Here is a 26,974-nt window from a genome sequence, read left to right on the forward strand (position 1 = left end):
GAGTTTTGCACTTTCTTCTTCATTTCTGCCTGAGTTTTCTTCAACGTTTCTATCTCTTTTGTGAATTCATTCAGAAATTTATCCCTATCTTCTTTTAGCTCTTTGATTTGTTTGTTTGCGTGTTCTTTAAATTCATTGAATTCCTTGATCATGTTTATGATTGTTCTTTTAAATTCAGTGTCCTGGGTTATCTCTAGGGGGGTCTCCCTGTAGAACTCTTCTACAATTTTGGTGGAGTTTGGTGGGGACATAGTGTTTTGGTTTTCCATTTAATTCTTTCGTTATGAATTTCTTTTGTTGTGAATTTCTTTTGTTGTTTATGATTCTGATATGAGAATTAGTTTGAAGTATGCTTCTGTTTGTATTATCCAGGTACCTAGATCCTTTCTTTATTGGGTATGTAAAGCTGGTTGGTACAGGGTTCAGGTTCTCTCAGGTTTATTTTGGAGAGAACTGATGGCTTCAGATCAGCTATTCAGGAGTACCCACAGAAGCCCAATTCAGGTTCCAGTCAGATACATTCAGGCTTCCTTCACCACATGGAGGCAGGATCCAGGCTCTCTCAGGCAATCCTGTGCATCCTCAACCCTATGCCAGAGGGAGGCCAAAGGGGGTCCAGAACTCAGCACTCTCAGATCCCAGCCTTTGTCTACCAAAGGCAGATCTGCCCTGGGGCCTTGGGAGGGGCCTCACCAAATCCCAGGTAGGGGGATGGCATGGCGCAATTAGGGGAAGCTCACCACCTTGTGGAGGCAGGATCCAGGGGCTGTCAGGCTGTCCCCTGGGTTCTCAGGCCCTCTGGTAGTTGGAGGCCAAAGGGAGGCCAGAACCCAGCACACTCTGGCGGTCTGCTGAGTTTTCAGCCCCTACCCCGACGGAGGCTATATTTAAGCATAGTTTTGTTTTGTCTTTATGCTTGTTAACGGGAAGTTCTTTTAGGGAGAAATGAGCATGTAATTCCATAGCAGCCAGCAGGTGGCAATATTGGGCAGGGCTGGTTTGGGGGGATTCCCTTTGAAACTCATCACCTAGCTGGCAGATGGCCTTATTCTCAGAACAAACCAGGGTGAGGCCCGGATACTAAAACCATGCAGAATTTTCTTATTTGTGATTGGCACTGTTAGCAATATGCTCAGAACCATGTTATAACCCTGCTAGGGGGAGCTGCCAGGTCCCATTAAAATGATCCAGTGCTCACTTTCTCTCTGATAGAGCTTGCTTTCTGCAACCTGGAATTTGTCAGAAACAAAGATTGACCCTGGAGTTGCATCTCTGAGTCTTTCCAACCAAATTACAATCATCCTGGCTAATACAATTGTTTTTCTTGCAATTCTTTCCTGCTGAGTGAGCACACTCTCTCTTTTGTCTACTCCCACTCCTTGCCACAAAAAGGAGCAAAATAAATCACAAATCTTAGAAGTTGGAAATGTTCTTTGATTCAGAGATGAGCCCAACTCGAATGTAATGTTTTAACAGTTGCCACACAGAATAACTCAGCCCACTAGGTAGAATGTTGCCTTCGGGGTGTTGTCAGGACACTGGACAGAGCAGATAAATCAGCTATCTTGTTGACTCATGAAGCTTTTGAGTCATTAACATGATCCTTTAGCATCTGGAGCACACTTGAAAGCAATGATAATATGTGCACATTTTGCTAGTAAGTTCTTCTCAAGGTGTGTCTTGTCATTCACTGACAGCCAAAATGGAGAACTATTCCATGAGCCGTGCCTTAGCACAAAGCAACAGACACTTCTCATGATCACATTGGTTTGGGGTGGGGGTGGGGTACCCAAAATTGAGGGTTTAAAAAGATAATAATTCTACATTTTAATTTTTTTATGTAGTGTGTAGAAAAACTTAAACTAATTTGAAAGATTGAGGATTTGAGGGGGAAAGGCAGTTAATTCAATGGTAAATATATCTTTATTGACTTCATTTCTCATGTTTAATCTGATAGTAAGAGAAGCACGCAGATGGTCCTTTAATGGTCCTTTCAGTACTGAGATCTTTTAGAGAGGAGTAGGTGGTGGATGTAGGAAAAAATGAATGTGCTATTCTGGCTTGTAGGGAGCAGGGGAGAGAAGCAATTATTTTTAGAATCTGTTCTAGTTGCACACAAGGGGGATGGAGTCTGCAGAAACACATCTTTCAAAGCCCGGTGATCATGCTGTCAGAGAGCACACTTGTAATTACTGTATGTATATGCACATGTATATTCCCATACAAATGTGGAGGAGGTCAGAGCTTGCACATTTCTTGGATTAAAATAGACTTCAGGCCATTATTCATGAGAAAATATTGGCAAATGTAAGCATCTCTTTCTCAGAGAGAGCTACAGGAAGAAGGTATGGTTGGAATGTAGAGAGAGGATGGAAATAATGAAACCCACTTGAAACAATACTGAGCCTTATTGTTTGTGTGATAAGGTGTGAGCCGAGTACACTAACTGATCTCCCTGGCATTAGAAGTAAAGTCGAACACCACTGTGGCATCTTGCTGTTCAGCACTGTGTCTTGACCTTGTTTTGTAAAGCCTAATTTTTAAATCAGCCATTCCTACATTAGAAACCATGGTAAGTGCCCTACATACAATGCAGAATAAACTTATTTGCCTCAATCCCAGGGAACTCTATGCCATGAACAGCTCTCTAACATGAACTCTGTGTACTATAGAATTTTTTTCTACTCTTCTGGATTGCACTAATGATTCACTTAACCTTGTCCAAACATCATTCACATGTAGTCCATAGACAGCATGTAAGCACTTAGATGCTTAAAGAATTTTTAATAAAAAATGCCTTTCATTTGGACTTTAAATATTTGAACAAATGTTGATTGTAACTATGAAAGAATAATTTCTGTAACTAGAATAGTTCTTCCCAGTATATTAAAAACTAATTTGAATGTAAACTTAGATACCCACGTTATATATTTATTATATGTAAAATGTGCATATAATATTATATCAATTTTTTAGTTATTTCAACACATGCAAAAAAATTAACAAATCTACCCACAAAAGGATTGTTGGTTCTTCTTTATAGTCTAGAAGTTAAACATAAAAATTCAGATAGCTTGACATTTGCTTTCTCTGTTCTTTTAAGAGAGAATGCCCCCCTACCACCTAACAGCCACACCCCTCCTACCCTTCACCCCGAGCCCCCTGCCATCCTTGGCTTATGGTCTCATTCTTTCATTCTGGTTCACTGATGGCATTCAACTACAGCAGGAGTTCACTGGTACCTCAGTGAGCTTTCCTGGTGAGCTTGTTATTTGTGAACACATTTCTTGTCCTACAATGGGGGTAAGGAGATGCTTTGGAAACCCGGACACTCTTAAGTGTATTTCTTCATTTTTCCATTTAATGGCCATTTATTAAACTACCATTTACCTGGCCTGATAAAGGTGTTCAAAGTCTAAAGGGAGCAAGAATAGTTACTGCTCTCAATGGTGCAGCTTCTAGACTGTATGGGAAAGAACGTGTGGCTGGCTAACTTCCGCCCCAGTCATGCCACCTAGTTTAATCCTCAGATTAAACAATCCTTAAGCAAGTTTATACAAAGTTTAAGTAAATGTTAAAAATGTAGTATAGGGGCCGAACAATGGCTCAGCGGTTGAGAGCACTGGCAGCTAAGAGCCAGATTTGGCTCCCAGAACCCACATGGTGGCTAACAACTATCCGTAACTGCAGTTCCAGGGGAATCCAACACCTTCTTCTGGCCTCTGTGGGCATTGCATGACATAGGTGCACTGACATACATGCAGGTAAAACCCTCATACACATAAAATAAAAATTAAATCTTTTACCCCAAAAATGCAGTGTAGTCCTGTGACTACATGCTTGACCCCTCTGTATGCTGTTGTCCTCTCCCTTTTTAAAATGGCTTTTATTTATTTATTTATTTATTTATTTATTTTTGGTCTTTTTGAGACAGGGTCTCTCTGTAGCCCCAGCTGGGCTGGAACTCACTATGTAGACCAGGCTGGCCTTGAACTCACAGAGATCCACCTGCCTCTGCCTCCCTAGTGCTGGGATTAAAGGCATGTGCCACCACACCCGGCTAAAATGGCTTTTTGACTGCTTTTAAACACCCACGTATCCCCGACTCCTTCCCATGGCTCCTCAGCTCCATACCTCCTTACCCAGCCCACCTCCTACAGGCTGGATTCTCCTCCGTCATAGCCTAGCTGTCCCCTCAGCTTAGGTTTATCTGTTAGCAGTTTTCCATTGGTGAGTGCTTTATCTTTACTTCACCATCGCTAATCCCTGGAGCATAGCAGTTGCTAGTAAAATGCTGGACGATTACATTCTCTCCCTGTTCCCTGAGGAGGCTGACAGAAGCAGCTCAGCTCTGACTCTGAGATTCAGAGAGTCACAAAAGCACCCAGGACCTAAATCTGTCAACAACGTTGTCAAAACAAGCAGGGTACCATTCATTTTTCCCTCTTGTAATTTTCACCCAGCCACCTTCTCTTTTACTCTGCCCCAACAGTAAATTATTTCCAGTGTATTTTCTTCATTTAACTCCTGTTTTCCTGAGGACACATAACTTTGGCTTCTTTTAGTAACTCACAATTCCACCAAAGGGCCTGTCTCGATGTTCTTTAGGAACAGAAGTGTCAGTCTGATTTCACTTTCCCTGATGGTGCCTATTACATAGCAGTAATACAGGGCTTCAGAAAGGAGACACGGTTTGGAATCCAATCTTTAGCCACATAAATATGGTCAGTCTATCCACTGCTCTGCATCTAAACAATGTGGTTAATAATGATGGTCCTTGGGCCATACTGAGATTCTACTACATACAAGGTACTTAGGTCACCGCCTGATGTGGGCTGTTATAATACCTTAGGAATGTGTCCCATTGTGAACCAGTGAATACAGAAGAGGAAACATCAGATCAGAGTTCAAAAGCACACATTTGATCTCTAAGTCATGGATCGACTCCTGCCTGTGCTGAGTAGCAGACTGTTCTCTAAGTCACCTCTTTTATCTAACCATAAAAGAGCTTATTATTCCAGACTTTGGAGTTAAAACCATAGCTCATGCCTAGGTACTTGCCATTCCCAGATGTGTTCTGTGTTCCACATGGCAGCTGTCTCCATGCAAAGAATAGATTTTCCATAAGCTACAATGTGTGACTATGATTTACATTCTCTTCTTCTCATGTTTGTCTGTTGTGTCTATCTGTTGTCCTTTGGTTCCTGTCTCTGGTTTTCAGATGGTTTAGTACATGGTAGTTTTGTGCTAGGTCCTCCAAAGGTGTTTGTTAGGTGGTAGGACAGCAGATACTGGGGATTGTCTTGTCTCTTCTTGAAGCAGAGACAGACTGGACTATGCTGAGGGACTGAGAGTAAAGTCTTTACTAACAAGCTCTGCGCAATCCAGCACTGACTTTGTTTTCTCCTCCAGGACCTACAAATAGAGCGAGAGAGGAGTGCATATAATATATCCGGAGGCTGCACAGCCCTCATTGTGGTTTGCCTTTTGGGAAAGCTGTATGTGGCAAATGCCGGGGACAGCAGGTAAGCAAATTAGCTGCCTGTTCTTGGTAATTTCTAATGCCTCTGACAATGTTTACCTTCTCTTTAAGAATTAAATAATTGGAAAGAAAATTATTCTAGCTGGGACTTGACACTGAGAAGCATAAGCCTTCCCCATCCTAATAGAAATGCATTTAAGAACAATTAGGTTACATTAAAAAGTCAAGGTCTTGTGACTTCCTCGTAGGAGGGCTCATGTCTCTTCCTATAGTCCACCTAAACCAGAGGTATTCAAATGGTTGGAGGCTTTGACACCTCATTTTCAGTAAAAGCTTATCAGAGACAGAATGGAGGAGCAGTGAGGGGGAGGAGAGGGATTTGAATAGAGTGCTTGCTGGGAGGGGTCCTGGCACACTCCCCTAATGACTGCACTCTCCTCCCAGAAACCCAGAAGTTCCTCCTTCTGTGCACCCTTGGAGACTGCAGTATCCTCTGCTCCAGGGTCAGCTAAAGGGAATTTGGGGCAAGAGTCTATAATTAACCTTAACCCTTTGTCTAGCATTGCCAGGGAAGAAGATCAACTTGGGCTTTGTTTTAAACAAACAATGCTTCTTCAGTGTTGGCATGGGGAATGTTTACAGTACAGACTTTTTGAAAATATCCTTACCTCTCTTTAATAATGAAATAGCTGGAGGTGTAGTGGGACTTTGCTCTGAAGACTGACGGCTCTGAAAATAGCAAAAGCACTGAACGCTGAGCATAGGAAAGGGCGATTTCCCAGCGCAGTCTTGGGAGTCGGTCCCAGATCCCCAAGCAGCACTCCTTTGTCTTCTGCCCTTCTGGAAGACTGAACCCCACCCCACCCCCAGCTTTCCCTTCTTTCTCATCTGCTTATTTTGTTGCTGCTGCCTCTGTAGTTTGTAAGACTGACCCTCTTGAAGTAATTAAGAAATCACCACAATCTCCCTTCCATTATACAGAGGAGATGTAGCTAAGACGGCTCCATTCCTCCTAGTAAGTTATCCATTCCTGTTCTTTCCCACTGAGACCCCAGAGGACAATGGAGAAAGGACTTCCCAGGCAGCAGATTATGGGACTTGAAGATGAATGCTTTTCAAAAGTCCATTTGTTTTGAAAATTTATATTCATTTTGTCTTATACATGTGCTAGCTTGAGCTTTGTTGTAAAATTCTGCCCCATAAATGGAAAAGTTTATAAGATGCTGTGTTTATCCTGTGGATCCTGCTCCCTAGTATCCATTGAGATTCACCTACTCATGTGTGCCAGTGATGAAGAAGTGAAAGGAGCTAGCGACCAGGAGTGAAGAGGTCCTAGGAAGGAGCTGACTACCTTAGGTCACTAGGTCTGAGACACAGGAACCATTGAGGAAATGCCCTTTCCAACCTCCCATGTCTTGCAGGCTTCCCATTGGTTGAGCCCAGCTGACTTCAGCCAGCAAACAGGTAGTCAGCACTGGGGTACCTTTACAGAGGTGGCCTTCCAGGCCCAGATATGGTCAAGGCTGCATCCCTAGATTGGGGCAAACAGAAGGCAACCAGAACACCTGCCACTTCTTTCCTTCGCTGCATACCCAAGAGTTTAGCAGTTTCTACACAGAAACCAAAAGCTTTCAAATAGGCAACCATAAGCTTGTTGGGAAATATGGAGCGAAGGTGGTAACTCTGTTCTGTTCCCACTAATCACAAAATAAAAATGATAAATAAAAAAACAGTTCATCTTTGTGACATATTTTTTAGAGCCAGCTGTTATTTAACCAAGGCCTTGTTTTTCTAAATGTCCATAAAAATGTTTTTTATTTATTTATAATATTTTAGGTTTATTTTATTTTTAATAATGTGTGTATGTGCGTGTCTCTGTGGGGGTATATGCACGAGTGTGGGTGACTTCAGAATCCAGAGGTATCAGATCCTGGAGCTGGAGTTATAGGTGGTTGTGAGCCATCCAACATGGGTGTTGGGAATTGAACTCGGGTCCTCTGGAAGAGCAGTACAGGCTCTTAACTGCTGAGCCATCTCTCCAGCCCCTATTTCTAATTAATTTTAAAAGCTTACTAAATACTCTTTTTCTTAATAAAGCTATGAAACACAAAATAAAAATTACCCGATAAAAAAGTAAAATGTCTAAAACCCAGCAAGCTTAATTATATTTGTGTGGTATTCAGATCCCAGATACAAATTTGGGATTTTATAACTAATTGGTTGGATTTGGTATTCACATGTGAATCATAATTCATACAGAAACCTAAGAACAAAAGGAGTTGGTATTTATATATACTATCCAAAGGATCATTTACTCATCAAGATGCTATTTGCAGTTCTTTTATGAACAATAGATACTTGATATCACCTTCTGGGATCATTACCCAGTTTATATACTAGTGATATAGTATTTGTGTTTATAAGACTATTCTTATTCCCAAGAAAGAACTACTAAGTTATCTTTTATAACCATAGAACTCTAGGTCACTTGTGGACAAGGAGTCAGGAATTCAAAGACTCCAGTTAAACAAATGATTAGAGCTGACAGAAGATTCTGGCAACAGGGTCCTGATTAAGTGCTAATTTGCTTTCTCTTTGTTAGATAGTAGCTGTCATATATTTATTTTAAACCTCGACAGTTTTGAGAATGAAAATAAATCTTTGTTGTATATTCTCTACCCTATAATTGCTCACAGAGTAATTATGAGAGAAGCTTTGCACTGGTTTGATTGGGACTGTTTACTGATCCACTTACCTGGCTGGTGCCATCTGATTTATCATCAGGCATGTGTGTGTATGCTCAGGGATTGTTTTCAGGAAACACTGCCCAGTGCTATTTGTGGTTTACTAGTGTTTGAGTCAATAGCTATCCTCTTTATAGGATGGTCCACAGTGGTGGTGACTCGCCATGGTGGGTGACTCACCACAGTGGCCTTAGTCCATGGAGGAGACAGACTTTCCTTCTCTTGTTAGCTGAACTCACCAGCCATCTAGGCACATGCAGTGACTGCGTGATACTTACCAGTTGCTTTATTTCTCCCAGGCAAAGGCAGCCAGCTCAACACCTAGGGATCTTAGGGGACTAGCAGAGAGGCAGATGGTGGGCAGATTTTCACTTTAAGCAAAAATGAACCTGGAGCATGCAAATGTCATGCAAAGCAGTAACCAAACTATCACCCATTGTGTTTGAGTCATCAGCTCCTTTGGGTTGTGCTGATCTTCAGTTTAGGAAGGAGCTTTGACTCCATTTTAGAAGATGATTTCATTCTGTTGCTAGACAACTAAGGCTCTGAGGAAGCGAAGTCATTACCACTTATTTCAAACAATGTCTAAAGGCTTGGCAACTGAGACTAGGTGAGCTTATTCAGACTAAAGAAAGGCATTTGAGAATCATTAACTTAATTCCATTCTTGCAAGAATTATAGTAACAGGCAGCAATGAGACAGCTAATCAGTGCTAGGCACACACTAAATACAGTAACAAGATCATATTTAATCCTCTTAATAACAGAGTGAGAAGTAGGAATTGTTACTTTAGATAAGTACAGTTTATAGAAATGCATACTGGCGTGGCATGGTGAAGCAGTTTGTCCAAGGTTCCCAGCTACTAAGAAGCAGGGCTGCCCTGACACCCAGGACTGGGAGTCAAAGACCCAGGTCCTCAGTCCATGGACTGCACCCATCTATGCTAAGACTAGCAAGAGGCTGCTTTTCTCATTTTAACATCTCTAAGGCAAGAATTTCTGATTAACATTTTGACTTCCAATTTATTTGTACATAAAACACTGACACACTTCATAATCAATGACATCTCAGTTTACCTAAAATGGATTAGGAGTGATTGGATAGTTGCATTTAGAGATGATTTTATTTGTTTGTTTGCTTTTTTGAGACAAGTTTCACTATGTAGCCCAGGCTTACCTGAACCTCTTCATTGTCCTGTCTCTACTTTCTGAGTGCTGGGATTACTGGCCACTATACTGGGCTCCTAGAGCCTATTTTAAATGGATTGCATTCATCAATCAAATAAGCTTTGAGTGACCCATCTCCTTCCTTTATAATACAGGAAAAAACATGTAAAGAAATGCTTTTTTCAAAAAAAAATTTTTCCAAAGTGAGAACTGACATCGTTCCAAGGGTCTCAGAATTTTGAGACCATTTTTAAAGTTGCATTTTCATTGTGGAGACAGTCTATTGAAAACAACATAAGCTGCCTCTAGACCTTCTGACTATTGTATAAAGGGTTAGTGCCACAAAGTCAGACTTCCATCTAGTTTTATTTAAAACAAGCATCTCACAGACTTTGAAAGACCCCAAAGACTCCTGAGAATGAGTTTCCTTTACATGCTTGAAATTCTAGGAAAAGTGGGGAGATCAAGTAAATGTTCATTAATTAACTCAGTACGAGAGTGAGCAAACACTGGGCCAGATGACAACAACCTTTTGGCATTGTGGCATGATGTTGCCATCTGCAGAATAAGTGCTTGAGAATAATGCAGGTTGAGTTACCAAAAAAAAAAAAAAAAAAAAACCACACACACAAGGCTGTTGGGTTAGTGTTTCCCTTTGCAAAAAAAAGTGGTGAAAAAAATGGCATGTTGATTACCAAAAAAAAAAAAAAAAATCACACACACACACAAAATATCATGCTGTTTTAAGTAAGTTTCCAATGTTGTGCTGGTAGCATTCGTAGATTTGGATGTGGCACCCTGGGTTGGAGACACCAATCCAACTGAACCCTGGGAGTCAGACCAGGATTTTTTTATTCTTTCACTCATGTTGAGTTTTCCAGACTGGTGTGTGTTCTCATGGGCTTCTCCCCTTTGCTGATGGGAAGATAATGAAACGTGTGACTGCCTCCCGTCTCTGGGGACTGTAAAGAGCTGCCCGTTCCTCTGTATGCCTGTGCATCTCCCCCATAGCCAGTGCATTGCCTTACAGAAGTTCCTTGTTGCTCGTAAGTGATTCACCTGTCCATGCCTGTCAGCAAGCTGTCCTTTGATAAAAGCCTTCTGCAGGGTTCAGAAATACACCTGATCTTCTTCCATCAACTCCTTTAAGTTCACTATCCCTCTCATTTTCTTTGACATATATCTGAAAAACAGCACAGAAAAGGAACCAAGATTAAGCATCATTCTCCACTGTGGAAGTTAAATGTGCTGTGTCTGCCTTTTTATCTTTCCAGTGTAATTTTGGCAGAACCCTTAGTACGGCCCAGATGCCGTAGAAGGGATCAGGAGGAAGAAAATAATGCAATCAAATAATCACAAGCACATGCAGAGAGAGAGCACCTGAAGGCCCAGAACCTGTGCTTTTCCTGCCACACAGAGTGTTCCTGGAGATGGAAGCCTCTCATTCCTTGACCCGTGTTCCCTAAACCAGCAGCAGCACCTGGGAACTTATGTAGAAGAACCAGTTCTCCAGCTCTGTCCTAGACACCCTGCACCAGAGGCCTAGAGGTGGCGAACAGGCAATCCCTGTTGTAGTGAGTCCTCTGCGTGATTTGGATGCATGGAACCACCTATCTGTGTTGTGGCGAGTCTCATGTGATTTGGATGTGTGTTGCACAAAGTTAACAATCAAGACTCTTGTAGCTGGGCATGGTGGTGCACACCTATAATCCTAGCATTTGGGAGGTTGAGGCAAGAGGAATGTGAATTCAAGATCAGCCACGGTGGGGCTGGAGAGATGACTTGACAATTACAAGCACAGGCTGCTCTTCAAGAGGACACGGATTTGACACCCAGCACCCACATGGCGGCCAACAACCATTTGTAATGCCAGTTCCAGGGGTTCTGACACACTTTTTTGGCCTCTGTGGGCAGTGCATGCACGTGATGTTCTTACATACATACATACCCACAAAATACTTATCTATGTAAAATAAAAATAACCTTTTAACAATCAGCCTGGGCTACAGAGCAAGACTCTGTCTAAAAGAAAAAAAGAACACTACTCTACAGTCTACGTGGGGCATCTGAGAGCCAGGACAAGGCCAGTTTATCCTCAGGGTTTCGAATGATAGTTCTTTCTGACTCAAGGGACAGTCATGAGACTTAGGCAGACACCCATGTGCATCCACCCAGCACACACAGAAGTGTTTCCTCTCTCCTCCAGGGTACCACCACTGCCTGAGGCCAGCCTACACCTCCATCCTATGGCTGGGGTCCCTTTGTGACAGCCTGATATTCTGGAAGAGGGGTTTAACTCATTCTTCTATAAGATGAATTTAACAAGATTAAGCATCATTCACCACTGTGGAAGTTAAATGTGCTCCTATTCCAGCCTCATTGCTGGATGGAGCTGAGCCCTGTTCTTCCCTCCTAAGCTGCAGTGAGGCGATGTGCCCTCAGTGAACTTTTAGTCTCTTATTCCTGGACCCCTGGGACATCACAGCTGTAGCCCTAGCTTCTTCCCCTCCCACCCAAGTTGTACTTTTAGCATCTCTTTTCTCTTAGCCTGATAGGAGGCCAAGCTGGAGAGCCAGAAAGAGGCAGGTTGATCTCTGAGTTAGAGACCAACCTGGTCTACATAGTTCCAAGGCTACAAAATGAGACTCTGTCAAGAAAGAGAGGGAGGGAGGGAGGGAAGGAGGAAGGAGGAAAGAAGGGAGGGTCTTTAAGCAGACATTCAACACAATTTGGTCAGCTTTGTGAGGTAGACTGTAGAACCTAGGCCAAATACAGGCCACTGAATTTGAAGTATAAAGCAAATATAAAATAAATCGAGAAATTTACATTTTTATTCATGGTTTTATTAATATCTAATGTTTTTAATGGCTTACTTTGTTTTAATCACTGTTTCTACTTCCATGGCTATGCTAAGAAGCAAGGAAGCTACTGGAAAAGGGGGAATGAATTGTGTACCCAGGCCCTAGGGAACTGACTTTAGTGGACAGCTAGCAGTGTGGGCCACCATTGAGCACTGAGAAGGAATTTATATAATATTCAGTTAGAATTGTTGCTCTTGTTCAATTTTATCCATTCTTTCCTTTTGTTCTAATACAGCTATGACTTGGGACATCATTACCTTTTCTAAAGTCCAAATGCCAATTACCTCTTTTGTTACTTTGACACTGTTAGTTTTAGAAAAGATGCAGTAAGCTCAGCTTCAAACTGTCAGTGACAGTGACGATAAAGCAGATACATGTGATCTGCTTCCATCTTGGAGAAGAACACATGTAAATCTGAAAAATTTTCCGATAAACAACATATCAAATATTTATCTTTAGGGAAGGCTCATCATAGAGAGCAGATAAGGTATAACCATAGTGAAGCTTTAAAGCTTGTGTTCTTTTAAGACAAATGTGTCATAATTGGGGTATAGAGATGTTCAGTTTAGTAGTTTAGTCTCTTATCTACTCTCAAACTACATTTTTTAAAAAATTTTGGTATGGGTTCATTTCTTCTTTTTCATGTCATCCTTAGTAGAGTTGAAATAACTACTAAGGGGGCTGGAGAAATGGCTCAGCAGTTAAGGGCACTGATTGCTCTTACAGAGAACCTGAGTTTGATTCCCAGCACAGACATGGTGGCTAATAAATGTCCATAACTCAAATTCCAGGGGATCCAACGCCTTCTTCTTACCTCCATGGCATTACACAACATGGGTGCACTTATAGACGTTCAGGCAATATATTCATATACGTAAAATAAAAAATATTTAGGGCTAGGCATGGTGGCACACACCTTTAATCCCAGCACTTGGGAGGCAGAGGCAGGCGGATCTTTGTGAGTTAGAGGCCATCCGGTCTACATAGTGAGTTCCAGGACAGCTGGGGCTATAAGGAGACCCTGTCTCAAAAAAAAAAAAAAAAAAAAAGACAAAAAATTTAAAAAGAAGTAACTACTAAGAATGGGTCATTTACAAATATGCCTGAATCCATCCCAAGTTTTTCTTTAATTTTTAAAAAATTTATTTTTTTATTGTATGAGTGTTTTGTGTGTGTGTATATATATAAGTGCACCAGGTACATGCAAGGTCCATAGAGGCCAGAAGAGGGCGTAGGATCCTTTAGAACTGGAGTAACTGATGATGGTTGTTAGCCCACGTATGGGTACTGGAAACCAAACCCATGTCCTTTTCAAGAGCAGCTGATGCTCTTAACCCCTGAGCCTTCTCTCCAGCCCTGAAGTTTATTTGTAATAAATGTGTACAATTCCTACTGAGAAGATGGCTCAGTTGGTTAAAGTGCTTGCCATGTAAACACGAGGACCTGAGTTCAAGTCCCCTGCACCCACATGAAAAATCAGGGTGGCAGCACACACTTACAATCCCAGCACTGGGAAGGCAGCAACAGGACTTGCTGGTTAGTAGTATAGCGCGTACACACACACACACACACACACACACACACACACACGAATGGATATGCACATACTCACACATAAAAACACTTGTACAATCAACATGAAGTCAGTTATAATCTGAGCAAAGTGTCAAGGCAGGAGCGCAATTCAACAAATATTTATGAATCAGGCATCTACTGTACTCTGTGCTGTGGAGCCACTGTGATGAGGATACACAGGGTTACATCTTCACGTATTGACAGTCAGCCTGGGATGCAGACAAGCATCTGTTTATAGCACAGTGTAGAGAGCAAATGCAGGTGTTTTAGGAGACAAAGCACCAGGCTTTAATGAAAGAAGGCTACTTTGGGATAAAGGAGAAAATGCTCAGGAACGTCTGTAATTATTTTCTTTGTCCTTCGCACTGGCTGTGGACAATACACTGCATTAAGATCACTTCCCAGGTCAGAATCCATTGTAAAAAGGTCCTGTAGGTGGGCTGCTTTGCTTTGTAAGTCTGCAGTGTCACTGTGGTTATGAGGAGTGCTTCCAAGCTAGGTTTGCATTTTGGACCATTTTATGGCAAAAATAAAATAAATAAATAAATAATATTTTTGGTGAGGCTATACTGATTTTTGTAAATGTAGCCCTCATTGATCCGTCATTACCAGGAAATGATATATGAACATCTTAAATATTTCATGATAGGGTTTTTTGATGTCACTGAGCTGCCCTTACTGGTTGCAGTGTATGGCTTTCCGATGGCTGTTTGTTCGAGGACGCTATCTGGACACTGTGGCATTTAGCCATCAACTTTGTCCTTATTTGCATAAGGCAGGCACAAAACTCCAGGAGCAAATGTGGATTGGGTGTCACTTGTGAGAAAGGAGGAAGGAAGGCCTCAGCCTTTGTAAGTGAGCTACTGTGATGGGGCGAGAGTACAATAAAATAAGACAAGTCCTGGTGATGGAATGTGGAGAAGCTAGCCCTCACCCCTGCCTACATGGAGCATCTCGTCTTCCCAAGTGAGGAAGGCTCTGGTTTCCAGTCTTCAGGATGCTGTACAGTTTAGAGATAGTATACATAAAGCCCAGGAAGGTGGCACGTGCTTCATTCCTTCCTTCATTCACCAAGTTCATATGTGCCTCATGCCAGGTTCTTGTCACAAGCAGGATGACACAGCCATGATCCAAGCCCAGGCCCATACAGGTCTGGAGTGATGATAGATAAAGCACAGCAGTAAAATGTTGGGTATGCTGGGTGGAGATGATTGCTAAAGAGAAAAAGAAGACAAGGGACTACATAGAGAGGTAAGGATTGCCATTTCATATGGGGCAGAAGGGAGAGCACCACCCAAGAGGGAGAGGTGATAGAGGACTAAAGGAAATAAGGTACCAACCAAGCAGGCATCTGCCAGATGAAACTCAAAGAGCTTGACCCAAAAATGGAGCTTTTAGAGTTTATGACCAGGGAAAAATGAGCCAGGTTAAGACAGTAGTGGAAGGTGAGGTATAGGTATATATGAGTTAATTCCCATTAGATAGAAATGGACCATGTTAGGACAGTGGTGGAAGGCGGGGTGTGGGCATATATGAATGAATGAGTTAATTCCATTCAAAATGTATTTGATGCTTACTCTGAGTATTCTGGAAACTGGAGAGCTGAGTAATAATAACAACAAAAACCTTTGCTCTTGTGGGGCTTTGCATCTTAATGTGGGAGAGAAGACATAATAAATAAGGATAGTCTACAACTCATCTAAATCATTACACATTACATAAGCTAATTGGATGCATTTAAAGTGTTTATACAAACACCTCCCTGCTGTATGACAAGCACTTAATAAATCATAGTTATTGATAGTGCTTATTAGCATATTCTTTCTTCTATTACAACTCCTACAAATAGTAAAGTTTGTATGCAGCTATAGCTTAGTTTATTGTAAAAATGTGGTTTGAAATAAAATAGATTTTCCATTACAGTATAACTCATATGAAATGGAAGGGCTACATGAACTTCTGAGCTGATGTAAAGTGTAGTATGAACCTTCGGGATTGCATTCTCAGCTGCCTTCTGACTCCAATGTGGAATATAACTCACCCAATATTGCTGCCAAATATTAGTGCTGGACCCTAGAACTCTATTCTTACCATATTGGATCTGAGCAGCATGCTGAATTCAAGTCAGCCTATTCCATAAGACCATGTATGCACACACTAGCTGTCTCCAGATAGTTCACAATGATAATGTAGTTGCTTTGGGACACACTGGGAAGCCTGTAATGCTATTTCCTGCTCTCAAGTTTTATGATTTTTTTTCAATCCAATGTTTTGGCAGGCATTGTTTGTCCCTAAGTAGTATAGAAAAGGCCTTTTTTTTTTTTTCATCAAAGCCCTTTAAACACTCCCATCCCCACCCCCACCGGGCTCAGGCATTTGTCAAACACAAGATGGTTGGTTGGTTGTTTAAGGGTGGTTTTTCTTGTTTTTTTGGTCTTGCAATACTCAGGCAAAATCAAGGTCACTGATGTCGATAAAATAAACAGTTCTCACCTTAAAGAATAAAGAGATGGTTTATTCTGGAGCCAAATATGTATGACCATGGCCCGGGAGCACAGATTTGGGTTTCCCTAAATACCATGTTCCAGCGTGGCAACAGTTGCCTTACATTTTTGTATTCACACTGATGACTGGGGAGCTCAGCTGTGGAAGAAATCCACAGTCATGGTGCTTGTTGGAAAGTCTCCCCGGCCCTCTGTTTTGTCCTGTGCGTCACCACTTGGCTCTCTCCAGTATCCTTGCTTTTCTCTTCCAGTGGCATTACCTGAAATAAAGAAGCTACCGAGCGGGGCTCTTCCTGTGCCCTGGGCCACCAGGTCGGCCTGCAAAGATTGCGTTTATGCAATTCATTTATTCATTTCCACAGCGATTCATCTCTCTTTTTGCTCTTCACTCCTGTTTTCTTGCTGTTTCTACATCAAAGTTTTGTGTAGCTAGTTTTTAGTTTAGCGATGGTTTGGCTTTTTGGCTTTTCTGCCCCTCTCAGTCATAGTCTTTTTGATTCTGCACAGACAGATCATAATTGCCGTCGATATTTCCAGGCCACGTGGTCCTTTTTCCAAATGTACTATTCTAGTTCTCAGGGTGAAAAAGTCATCCGTTTAAAAATGACTGGACAGTATTACAACTTCCAGACCTTTCATTCAAATGAACGCTTACAGCAGAGGCCCAGTATGTAAACTAGATAAGAACACTTGGGTAGACAGGTTGTGTGATTGTTAATAGCATAGACTCTGGTCACCAGCAAAGTGGATCTGGTCGTAGTCTCTGCCACGTACAGTGCTCTGTGACCCTTGAACAAAATGCCCAGCATCTCTTACATTCCTTATCTATACAGAAAAGACAGTTGAGGCCTTATCTGGGATTCTCTGCTCTAGGATGGATCATGCATACAGAGGACACCACATCAGGCATTTTGCATGTCATAGCCACCGTGATTCTTCTTAAAAAGCTGTTGGGATGTCCCTTACCTGTGCAGTCAAGACCTTACTGGAGTCTGATGGCCAGAGCCTCTCAGAAGTGATAATGTCATGCTCTGCGAGCCCACTGTTCTCAGCAGCAGAGGTGTAATTACATTAAGCCGGGCGTTAATTACTATTTTGCTGCATTGCCAGCGGGCAGTCTTCTGGGGGAACCAACATTTCTGCGGGAACTTTCAGGCTCACTACACAGCAAATGACCAGCAGTGCTTAGAAAATGGAAATTACACTCGTGGGTTTTCCTAACACATCTATGGATAATGTGAGTATGTGGGTACATAAAAATGTACAATGAGCTGTGTAAAATATGTCCCAGGGTAGGCCTAAAAGAAATTGGGCATGAGACTTAAAAAGCCAGACAAACTTCAGCTCTTTTTTTTTTTCCTTAACATTTGCTATCTCACAGGCTTCCCTCCCTGGTTAGTTTCAGGGATATGCTGATTTTTTCCACAAGAGTGATCGATTGCAGCAACTCTCAAAACAGTCTCTACCCATCAACTCTGGCCCACGTATCTTCATCTGTCCATCTTCTTCCCCTCTGCCAGTCAATATGCCTTAAGTTCCCTCATCTTGCACAAACCATCACATGCTGCTGTGCCTCCCTCTAGCTGGCTCCCCTTCATACCCAGGCTTCTGCTTCCAAGCGGACAGTCCCTGACTACACGTCTCAAAACAGCTCCATGCTGTCCCTCCTAGTCCGCTGTAGTGAGTCCCCTGTTCACTTCCTCCTCTTGCCTGCCATGATGTATGATGAAGCTGTCTCTGCTCTCTATCTGCTTTTCATCTTCTCAGGCACAAGGATTTTCTTCCCCAGCCATCTATGCATTTACCATATGGCTGCTCGGCCAAGTTTCAGCCAGAAGGTGTGAGCAGAGGTAACTGACAACCCATAAAAACCTCTTACACCATGGTTTAAAGTACCCCCCAACATACACACATACACACACACACACACACACACACACACACACACACACACAATAATATGTTCAGTTCCAAATCCCTTGTGTCTGTGAACTTGGGCTTATTTGGAAATGGGATCCTTGCAACACTAGATGAGGTCATACTGGCCTAAGGTGTACTCTAAATATAGTCAATGACTGTCATCCCAGTAGGATGGCTATAGAGAGACACAAAAGCAGAGGACACCAAGGCATGCCAGCAATGCCCAGAATCCAGGTGAGGCTGCTTGCCCAGAGCCCTCTGAGAACCATGACTATGCTGACCCTGATTTCCACCTGCTGGTCTCCAGAACTGAGAGAGGGTAGATGCCATTGATATAAGCCACCGAGTTTGTGATGATTTTTCATGGCAAACCCAGAAAACTAGGACACATGCCACCCTCCTCCTTGCCCCTCTGCAATTAAAAGTTGACAAACCAGGCCTTGGACGTGTTTGCTGATGTGGGCAGAGCACCTGGCAGTTTCTTTCCCTCCTGTTTGGAGCAGATCCTCCTCCTGTACCCTGAGATAAGTGGACTTTATATTCTTACAGGAAATAAACATGTCCTGTGTTAAGCCATTGAGGTTTTTAGGATTTAGCTATACCAGCTACTACTTACAGAGGGCTTAAAGGCTACTGTCATAAATACACATTCAACTTTTTTTCTTGGAGGTGGAGCAGGATTGAGACAAGGTCTCATGTAATTCACTATGTAGCCCAGGCTGGCCTTGAACTGGCAGCAAACCTCCTGCCTCGGTCTTCGAATTCTAGGATTAGAGGTGTGAGCCACCGTGTTTCAGCTTTCTGGCCTCTACTCTCTCCTATCTTTCCTCTCTTTTGCCTTCACCACAGTGTCTTCTCACACACAGGATTGAGACAAGGTCTCATGTAATTCACTGTGTAGCCCAGGCTGGCCTTGAACTGGCAGCAAACCTCCTGCCTCAGTCTTCGAATTCTAGGATTAGAGGTGTGAGCCACCGTGTTTCAGCTTTCTGGCCTCTACTCTCTCCTATCTTTCCTCTCTTTTGCCTTCACCACAGTGTCTTCTCACACCTGCCCAGTGTGACCCAGGGCTTGTCTTCAGCTGGCTTCTCCCATCCTGTCCTTGAGCATCTCACACACACCACTGACCATTTGCATCCTGATGTTGCCCAAATTTAGAAACCCATACTGACCCCTCTCCACACATGTCTGAGTCCATGGCCTCCTGCATTTGGCCATTTGTCTCTTCATGCATCATCCCACCCCTCTACAGAACATCAGGAGCCTTCCAGAAGGCACGTGACATGGCTGGACTTTGCCCTCAGATTTGCTCACCCCACTGCCCCAACACCCTGAAGCAGAACCAAATTTACCAGCCTCTGGTTTGCCATATAGAGCAACTGCTTTCTAGGTATTTGTTAGGCAAGGTAGCTATGAACTTGCTTCCTTTGGCATTTTGGAAAGATTGTATTGAAAGGGACACTGTAGGGAGAATTTCCAGTTCTCATATCCATTTAGAAATTCCTAGATCTCTGACATGAGCCTCCATTGGAGAAGACTTCAAGCCAGCTCTGCAATGAAGCACCATATTTACTATTGGTTGCTGTGGAAGTGCTCTGTTGTTTTGTTTTGTTTTGTGTTTGTGTTTTAAGGCATTTTATTTATTATTTTTATTTTATATGTATGAGTGTATTGCCTACATGTGTATAAGTGCACCTGTGTCTTGAAATGCCCAAGGAAGTCAGAAGAGAGCATTGAATCCCCTGGAACTGGAGTTATGAATGGCTGTTAGCCATCGTATGGTTGCTGGGAATCGAATCCAGGTCTTCTGCAAGAACAGCCAATACTCTTAACAGCTGAGCCATCTCTCCAGCCCCACTGTGGAAGTGCTTATTCACTTTATCAGTGTTCTCTTCTTAAAGTGCCACAGAGGACTTCTCGTTCATGTGCACCTTAGAGAAAAGCTGATGGACAGAGCATGGTGCTGGCTTAGACCATTTTAGACCGTGGCCTGTGTCAGCTTGTCTTGGCATGGAAGCATCTGTGACCTACTTCTAAATAATGTCAGGGCTTTAAAGCAGATATTTTTACATTAACTTAAGTCCTGGCTTTCTCTGATTTTTCTAGTTATATTTTCCACACGTATATATTTTTAATTTTATCTTAGATGTTTTTATGTAGTCTTACTTTAAATCCTTTCTGTAACAAGGTGTAAGGTGAATAACTAAGATGTCCTGAAAATTCTTTTTCTTTTGTTTGTTTGGTCTTTTTGAGGCATGGTCTCCCTGTAGCCCCAGCTGGCCTGGAATCTGCTATGTAGACCAGGCTGGCCTTGAACTCCACCTGCTTCTGCCTCCTGAGTGCTAGGACTAAAGGCTGGTGCCACCACGCCCAGCCCTGAAAACTCATTCTTAAAATGTCAAGAACTAAAGGACTTTTCCTTCCCTCAGATGGTCCCCTTTCTCCTGTGTTCCCAGTTTTGTTCTAGGGTGTGGCTGTAATTGTTTCTTTCTTTAGCACTGTGACCAAACACCTGGTCAAAACAACTTAGAGGATGTGATGGTTTGAATGAAAATGTCCCACATAGGCTCCAAGTAGTTGGACATTTTGTCCCCAGATGACGGCGCTGTTTTGGGAGGTTTTAGAAGGTATGGCTATCCTGGAGGAAGCATGTCACTGGGGGTGGGCTTAGAGAATTCTTAAGCCTTGCCGGACCTCCAGTTGCTCTCTTGCTTCCTGTGCCTGCAAGATGATGTGAGAGCTTAGCTTCTTCTGCTCCTGCTCCAGCCGCTTCCAGTCATCATGCCTCCCTGCCATGATGGACTGTAATTCCCCTGGAAGCATAAGCTCAAAACACTCTTCCTTCTATAAATTGCTTGGGTTAGTGTTTCTGTCACCGCAACAGAAAAGTGACTAATACAAAGGAGGATGGGTTTATTTTGGCTCACAGTTTATCATGGTGGGGAAGGCCTGGCGACTAGAGTGGCACTTTCCATGGCAGCATGAGTTTACGGTACAGCCTGTTTACATTGTGGAAGATCAGGAAGCAAGAGCAAAGCCTGGAACCAGAAGTGTATATAACCTGGAAGGTCCTCCCCCAGTAGCTTACTGCTGTCAGCTAGGTGCTGGTCTAAAAGGTTTCTGTACCTCCCCAAACAACCCAACCAGCTTGGGATCTAGTGTTCACATACCTGAGCCTGTGGGACATGTCACATTCAAGTCATAATACTGTTCAAGCCAAAAGCACAGGGCAATTCACCAACACCTTTCCTCTTTCCTCTTCTCCTTTCCTGTTCTTTAAGAATCAGTGTGTCTTTCATAGGCTACATTTTGAAGCCTCATCTGCAGCTGTGCACATAGACTACCACTTGTAGCCATATAGAGCAGTCCCCAGACTGATAAAACACACAGTGGTTACCCTACTTCCATGTTTAAAGGCCTTCAGTGACCACTTTTTTCCAGAATCAAGGCTAGAGTCTTCAGCCTTCTATGTCAGCTGCTTCCTCCTCATCCTCACTTACCATACCTGACGATACCAGACCTCACACTCAGATGTCTCAAGACTAAACTGCCCCTTCCCCTTGATTTATAATATACTTCCTCTTCCAAGCTATGCACTTCCCTCTATATTTCTGAAGCACACCTTGGGATGTGTCTTAGTTTGCTTTTCTGTTACTTTGATAAACACCATCACCAGCTTGGGGAGGAAGGAGTTATTTCATCTTGCAACTCCCAGTCACAATCCATCATTGAGGGAAGCCAAGGCAGGAGCTCAAGCAAGGCAGGAATCTGGAGGCAGGAGTTGAAGCAGAGACCATTGGAGGAATGCTACTTGCTGGCTCGCTTCTCTAAGCTTGCTCAGTTACTGTTCTTATACATCCCAAGCCTACTTGCCTAGGAATTGAACCACTCAGAGTGGGCTGGGTCCTCCCACATCAAATAGAAGTTAAGAAAAATGTCCCACAGACATGGCCACAGAGCCGTCTGATAGAGGAAATTGCTCAATTGAGGTTCCTTCTTCCCATGTGACTCTAGTTTGTATCAAGTTGACAAAAACTAACCAGCACAGGATATCATCCAGAAAATTCAACTTAAGAGTCACTTCCTCCTTGGGGTCTTCCTTGCCTCCCCAGTCCCATTCCAGACAGACCCTTGCTCACTGGTGCCTTTCCATGTGCTCGACGCCATTGCTCACTTTCACACTACAGCATAATTGGGTCTCTCTCTCTTTCTTCCCTAATAGGCCACAGGTTGTTTGTGGCAGGAATCAAATTTCATCTTTCTTTCCCTTCAAAGTTCTCCCAGAAGCAGGCTCAAAATTGCTTGCGACTTGAGTTACTATTTAAAAAGCTCATGACAGAGATACCATTGCAGGCTTGTCAGTGGTCTTAAAGGAGCCTGGGCAAGTTAGTTTGAGAACAACACTACTAATATAGGGTGTACAAGAGCCTGGGATATGGCAGAGATGGTTAGTTGTAGGGACACCACCACCAGCTCCCAGTGTGTCCTAACACTCATCCTGCCAGTTCTGACTCCAAACACCATCTGGAACACAGTGCTTCTCATTCCATCATACCACCTTTGGTCCAACATATCTCTAAACTTCAACAAAGGCTCTGGGTTCACTCTTCAGCTCTGTCTGGCATGGGTCCAGTTAACACCCACAACAAGGATAACCTTTGAAAAAGATAAATCCTCTGCTCAAAGCCCTTCAGAGCCAGCTGTTGAGCTCATTTGATCTTTAAACAACATTCAAGGTCCTCCCAACTGGCCCCAGTCCTCCTCTCCAGTTTCCCCCCTCCAGGAGTCACCATGCGGAGCTTTGCCCAGCTGCTCACACATACAGGTGGTCTCCCACTGCACAGTCCTTGCACATGTAGATGTTTCTGCCTGGCTGCACCCCTTCAGCTTTCTCTAGAGCTCCCCTACCAGCCTCTGACCTCAGCATTACTGTGCCCTCCAAGACCTTTTCATTGGAGCTTCCTGCCCACCTGCCTAGACAGCCATGACTCCTCCCCAGGTCATGGGGCAGTGCCTGACACAGCAAGTGCTTAAGGGAGATTTGCCACAAGAAAGAAAACACGGAGGAGGAGGAGGAGGAGGAGGAGGAGGAGGAAGGTCTTAGAAGTCCTAATTTGATGGGTAAAATTGGTGCTCCTGGTGCTTTCATTCCACTTAGCGCCATCTTAGTCCTAATTTGATGGGTAAAATTGGTGTTCCTGGTGCTTTCATTACACTCAGGGTCACATGGATATAATTCAAGTCCATTTTTATGGTTAAATTTTCAGCTCTGTAAGCTGAGCCCTCCATATGCACAAAGCATTTTTGCTCAGTACAGCTATTGCCTAACATTTGAGATATTTGCTTCAGCTTGATGGTTTGACTCTGTCTGGCATTTGCAGTCATGATCTCCACTCACTAATTTAGAGCATACCTAAATTTCCAGCACACGTTTCCCCTCGGCAATGTAGGACATAAGCCAAGGGACTTCAACGTCCCCCAATGGCACTTCTCCACATGCTGACTCCAGAGTGAGTGGTCTCTCTGGGTGTGCTCTTTCTTTCCTTCTGGGTCACCCCCATTTGTTCTCATTTCACTATTTTTGTCCCTCGTAATTGTCTGAATGGAAATTCACCAGTTCAACATTTTCAGTATTACAGAAGTAATGCTACTAACCTTTGGGAATACATCTCTCAGTGGATGTCTGAAATCCCGGATAGTGTAGGCCCTATATATTTCATACCTATGAGAAATAATAGTTTGTAAATTAGGCACAATATATGATTAACAGAATCGGAATAATTGTAACAATATACTTTAATAAAAATTATTTAAGACTTCTGAATTGTTTCTGGAATTTTCCATGTACTATTTTAGATCATGACTGACCTCATATACCTCAAATGACATAGAAGAGGGGCTGGTATATTGAATTTTACAGAGGATAGGAGAGAGAATGTTCACCTTTGGCATGAGACAGAAACCAATACAAGCCAAAGAAAGTGGCCATCAGACTGACAGAGGAATCCAGACTGGACCCACAGGCTGACCTTCCCAGGAGGTGGCAGGATGCATCAGTGATGTTTTTTCGGATGTGTGCTGTTCCTAATCATTAAAAAAAAAAAAAAAAAAAAAAAAAAAAAAAAAAAGGAGGCGAGAGTTGCTAGTCTCCCATGAGCAGCACAGGATACGCAGCCTTCCTTCTGGCCACGACATTGACCTCCCCTTGTCTTGGCTTCCTTATCCTCCGCATGAAACAGTAGCTTTAAGAAGGTTGCCACACTGAAGGGTTTCTGTGAAACATCATTTGCCTCCTCTCTTCATTATACACCTTTCGGTAACGTTTTAATGATCTGCAGTAAGTTCTGGAGTTACAGTAGTGATTTCAACTCTCTGTATTCGACACATGCTTTAATTATCCACGGAGTGCGAGTAGAGCTGAGAACTGGTGAGAGGTTATAGCAGTTTGTGGTTCCTTCATCTGCTTCCTCAGGTGCCAGTCACTCTTAACAGCTGAAAGGCACATGCAAAGCAGGTAATCTGAATTCAGCTGAGGGCCTGATGCCACGCCCACTTATGCCACCTACCCTACCTTGATGCATACTCAGCCCTGGATGGGTGTTGGTTATCTGATCTTTGTAGTGTGCCATGCAGCAGGTGACCAGCCATGTTGTATGGAGGAGGAAGCTGAGTCTTTTCGAGAGTCAGATAGCCAGACCAAGGTCACAGGTGACAAGTGAAAGCGCTGGCTCTCAAGCCAGATCCACTGTTTAGACAGGCAAGAGAGTGCCCTGCTTGGTAACTTCAGGAAAACTACTTGAAGACTCAGAAGTTTCTGCTCATGTGCAGAGCTGGCCTCCCTGGGTTGTTGAAAATGGATACATTGCCTGCTTCTTAGCAGATACCTTCTTGGGATTAAAGGTATGCGCCATCAGGCCCAGCATAGTAAATGTTTTGTTACTGTCTTTGTTTTGTTGGTTTTGAGACAGATCTCACCATGTACCCCTGACTGGCCTGGAACTCACTATGTAGAGCAGGCTGGCCTTGAACTCCCAGAGATCTGCCTGCTTCTGCCTCCATGTTCAGCATGCAGATGTCTTTTAAAAATATTTTTATTTATTATTTTTGTTTTATGTGTATGAGTGTATTGCTTGCATATATGTAAGTGCATCCACGTCATGCAGTGCCTGTGAGAGGTCAGAAGAGGGTGTCAGATCCCCTGGAACTGGAGTTAGGACAGTTATTAGCTGTCATGTGGATGCTGGTAATCGAACCCTGGTCCTCTGCAAGAGCAACCAGCGCTCTTAACTGCTGTGCCATCTCTCCAGCCCTGCAGATATCTTTTTAAAACAAAATGAAAACCTGAGTTCTTTTTCTGTTAAAGGTGTTGTCTCCAGCCTCCTGGATACCTTGTTCCCTCTTGGTCATCGGTGTGTTCTTCCTCATCTCTAACTTATAATGTCTCTAATTTTATTACATGTCATCACGGTTGCTGTTCTCAGCCTTTAGCACAGTCTGTAACTGAATGAAAGGTCAGGCCTGAGTGGAGGCCGGCCAGCCTCTGAGCTTCTTCAGTTTGGTGGCTTTCTGAGCACAGCACAGCTCTTTGGCTGTCAGGAGCCCATGGGAGGGTAGGAAGGCCTTGTCTGCTGAGCCCCCCGGTCAGTTGTCTGGCTCATGCAGACACAACTTTAGACTCTACAACGCTGAGCCCCTCTGGGCAAGCACACCCTAAATGTGGTCTCTCCACAGTGCCTAATTACAGGTGGTATACACCCACCTGACCACTCACATGAGACAGAAACTTTCTGAAAGGCTCCTCTGATGAGCCACACACAGGTGTGGATCAGTTGGAAGCCATACTTGTCACCCGGTTGAATGTCTAAAGCAGTGTCCAATCTTTGGCACACTGTTATCAGGACAGGAGCTGTGGAGTGGGACATCGACTGGACCTACATAGAGACCACCCTCTGCCTGTGGGTCTCTGGATGCAGGCTACAGCATTAGGTCCCAGGAGTGGAGTGATTCCCCCACCAGGAGCCATGCCCATTACTTTATGTCTGTAGTTGGTCTTCATCTCTAAGCTTGACAGACCTTCCTTTATCATTACCTATGGCTAAAGTTAAAGTGGGTCATATCCATGAACATTATGACCTATGGAGAGGATAGCGCTCATCCATCCTGTACATGCATGAATCATGCCTTCTTGACAGTGTGACTCCCACGGCTCCAAAGCCTCCATGCACATGACTCTTTGGGGAAGTTCCCCATACCCTATCTGAAGACAGTGAAAAGCACAGGATAGGCATATGTCCACCTGGTATTCTGTGACAGTGTTCAGATCTCTACCCTACTATAAAAGGTATACCAATTTTAGTACAAAAACTCAAGTATTGGGAATAGGAGTATTTTTAATGTATGTTAGTAAGTGCCCATAATTTTTTTTTCATGTTTTTCGAAAGCTGCTTGCAGGCTTGCTTTCTGGCTCTCTTCTCAGGTAGCTTTTCATACAGCCCAGGCCCACCTGCCCACGGATGGCACCACCCACAGTGGGCTGAGTCCTCCACATCAACTAGCAGTTAAGAAAATGCCTCACAGATAGGCCCACGGGGCCAGTCTGATCTGGGAACTTCTTCAGTTGAGGGTCCCTCTTCCCTGGTGACTCTAGGTAGGTTTGTGTCAAGCTAACAGCTGAAGCTAACAATGACAGCAGGCTGTATGAAGAAAATGATCTAAGTGACTT

General features: G+C 43.3%; 1 protein-coding gene across 1 annotated transcript in view; it reads left to right on the forward strand.

Moving 5' to 3' along the window:
• Ppm1h (protein phosphatase, Mg2+/Mn2+ dependent 1H) overlaps nt 1-26,974 on the forward strand; it is a 297,333-nt gene that overhangs the window by 150,949 nt on the left and 119,410 nt on the right. Inside the window, exon 4 of the mRNA XM_008846139.3 lies at nt 5,413-5,525. Within this exon, the coding sequence (XP_008844361.1) occupies nt 5,413-5,525 (113 nt within the window). The remainder of the gene's footprint in view (nt 1-5,412; nt 5,526-26,974) is intronic.

This window comes from Nannospalax galili, unplaced genomic scaffold (genome assembly GCF_000622305.1).
Source record: "Nannospalax galili isolate Female #2095 unplaced genomic scaffold, S.galili_v1.0 scaffold202, whole genome shotgun sequence".
Classification (NCBI taxonomy): Eukaryota; Metazoa; Chordata; class Mammalia; order Rodentia; family Spalacidae; genus Nannospalax; species Nannospalax galili.